The sequence below is a fragment of the Meleagris gallopavo genome, chromosome 30 (assembly GCF_000146605.3).
Source record: "Meleagris gallopavo isolate NT-WF06-2002-E0010 breed Aviagen turkey brand Nicholas breeding stock chromosome 30, Turkey_5.1, whole genome shotgun sequence".
NCBI classification, from domain to species: domain Eukaryota; kingdom Metazoa; phylum Chordata; class Aves; order Galliformes; family Phasianidae; genus Meleagris; species Meleagris gallopavo.
This window is the reverse complement of record NC_015040.2, coordinates 1,466,991-1,468,504: the sequence shown is the minus strand read 5'-3', so window position 1 is coordinate 1,468,504 and position 1,514 is coordinate 1,466,991. Positions and strand designations below refer to the sequence as shown.

The 1,514-nt window shown below is 51.0% G+C and overlaps 1 protein-coding gene across 1 annotated transcript in view; it reads right to left on the bottom strand.

Annotated features, from left to right (window-relative positions):
* Nucleotides 1-84: 84 nt before the first annotated feature.
* The window catches only part of LOC104914666 (MAP kinase-interacting serine/threonine-protein kinase 2-like), a 2,720-nt gene continuing 1,290 nt past the window's right edge, over nucleotides 85-1,514 (bottom strand). The window contains exon 4 of the mRNA XM_010724854.3: nucleotides 85-771. Coding sequence (XP_010723156.2) covers nucleotides 672-771 — 100 coding nt within the window. The 3' untranslated portion in view covers nucleotides 85-671. The remainder of the gene's footprint in view (nucleotides 772-1,514) is intronic.

Genomic DNA, 1,514 nt, shown 5'->3' with positions numbered 1-1,514 from the left:
CCAGAGCCCCCCGTGTCCCCAGCGAACACGCAAGGAACATGTAGTGAACATCCAGAGAACATGGAAGGAACGTAATGAACACACAACTAACATGTGAGGAACATGTAATAAACATGCAACACACTGAACAGAACACAACATGTAATAAACATGCAAGGAACATGTAATAAACATGCAACGCACGCTGAACAGAACACATAACAAACATGTAATGAACATGCAATGAACATACAAGGGACATGCAACAAACAGGCAAGGAACATGCAGAGAGCGTGCTATGAACATAAGGGAACATGTAAAGAACATTCAGGAGCCATGCAAAGAACATGCAAGGAACATGCAAAGAACATGTAATAAACATGCAAAGAACACAAATAAACACACAAAGGAACCATGCAAATAACATGCAGGGCAAATACAACAAACACACAAGGAACATGCAATGAACATACAGAGAACATGCAATGAACATACAGAGAACACGCAGGGAAGGCACAACCATGTAATGAACATGCAATTTACATGCAGGGAACATGCAATGAACACACAAGGAGCACGTGGGGTACACACAATGAACATACAATGAACACACAGCACACATCAGCAGGGCCACCTGCACCCCGCAGCCTGCACGCTCTCTGCATGTTCCCTACATGTTCATTACATGTTTGCTACATGTCCCCCTTGCACGTTTGTTGCATGTCCCTGCATGTAGTTTGCGTGCTCTCTACATGTTCACCACACTCTTTGCACATCGTGCACTGCACGTTCCTGCATGCACTTTCCATGCTTCCTCCATGCACTTTGCATGTTCCTTGCATGCACTTTGCATGTTCCCTTCACACTCAGCACACTCACTGCACGCACTCCGCATTCTCTCACGTTCACGGCGTGCTCTTTGCACATCATGCACTCCACACACTTGCACGCTCTCTGCACGCTCCCTGCATGCACGCTGCACACCCCCTGCATGCTTTTTTCGTGCTCCCTGCGTGCTCTTTGCACATCAAGCACCGCACGCTCCCTGCACGCTCACTACATGCACCTTCCACGCTCCATGCGTGCACTTTGCACACTTCCTGCACCCACCACACGCTCTCTGCATGCAAGTGCTCCTTGCACGCTCCTTGCACGCTCCCTGCACGCTCCCTGCATGTTCCTTGCATGCTCCCTGCACACCTGCGTGCTCTCTGCATGCTGTGCACTCATCCCACCACCTCTGCACACACACACACACACACACAGCAGCTCCCCCTGCACAGTGCTCACTCCATTTATTGCTTCCACTCAGGCTGTTGTGCATCCCTGCGCTCACACCCCTCCAAACCAACCCCCCCTCCACGCACACCCCCAGGGCACAGAGCAGCAGCTCCTTCATCCACTGCTCTGAGAAACCCCTCCTGCACTACAAAGCCACTGCCTTGACCCCACGAATGCCCACCCAGCACTGTGTGCCCCAACTGCACGACGACTGCTCCCTCCCGGCAGCCTGGAACCTTTCTTTTTCCTTTCTT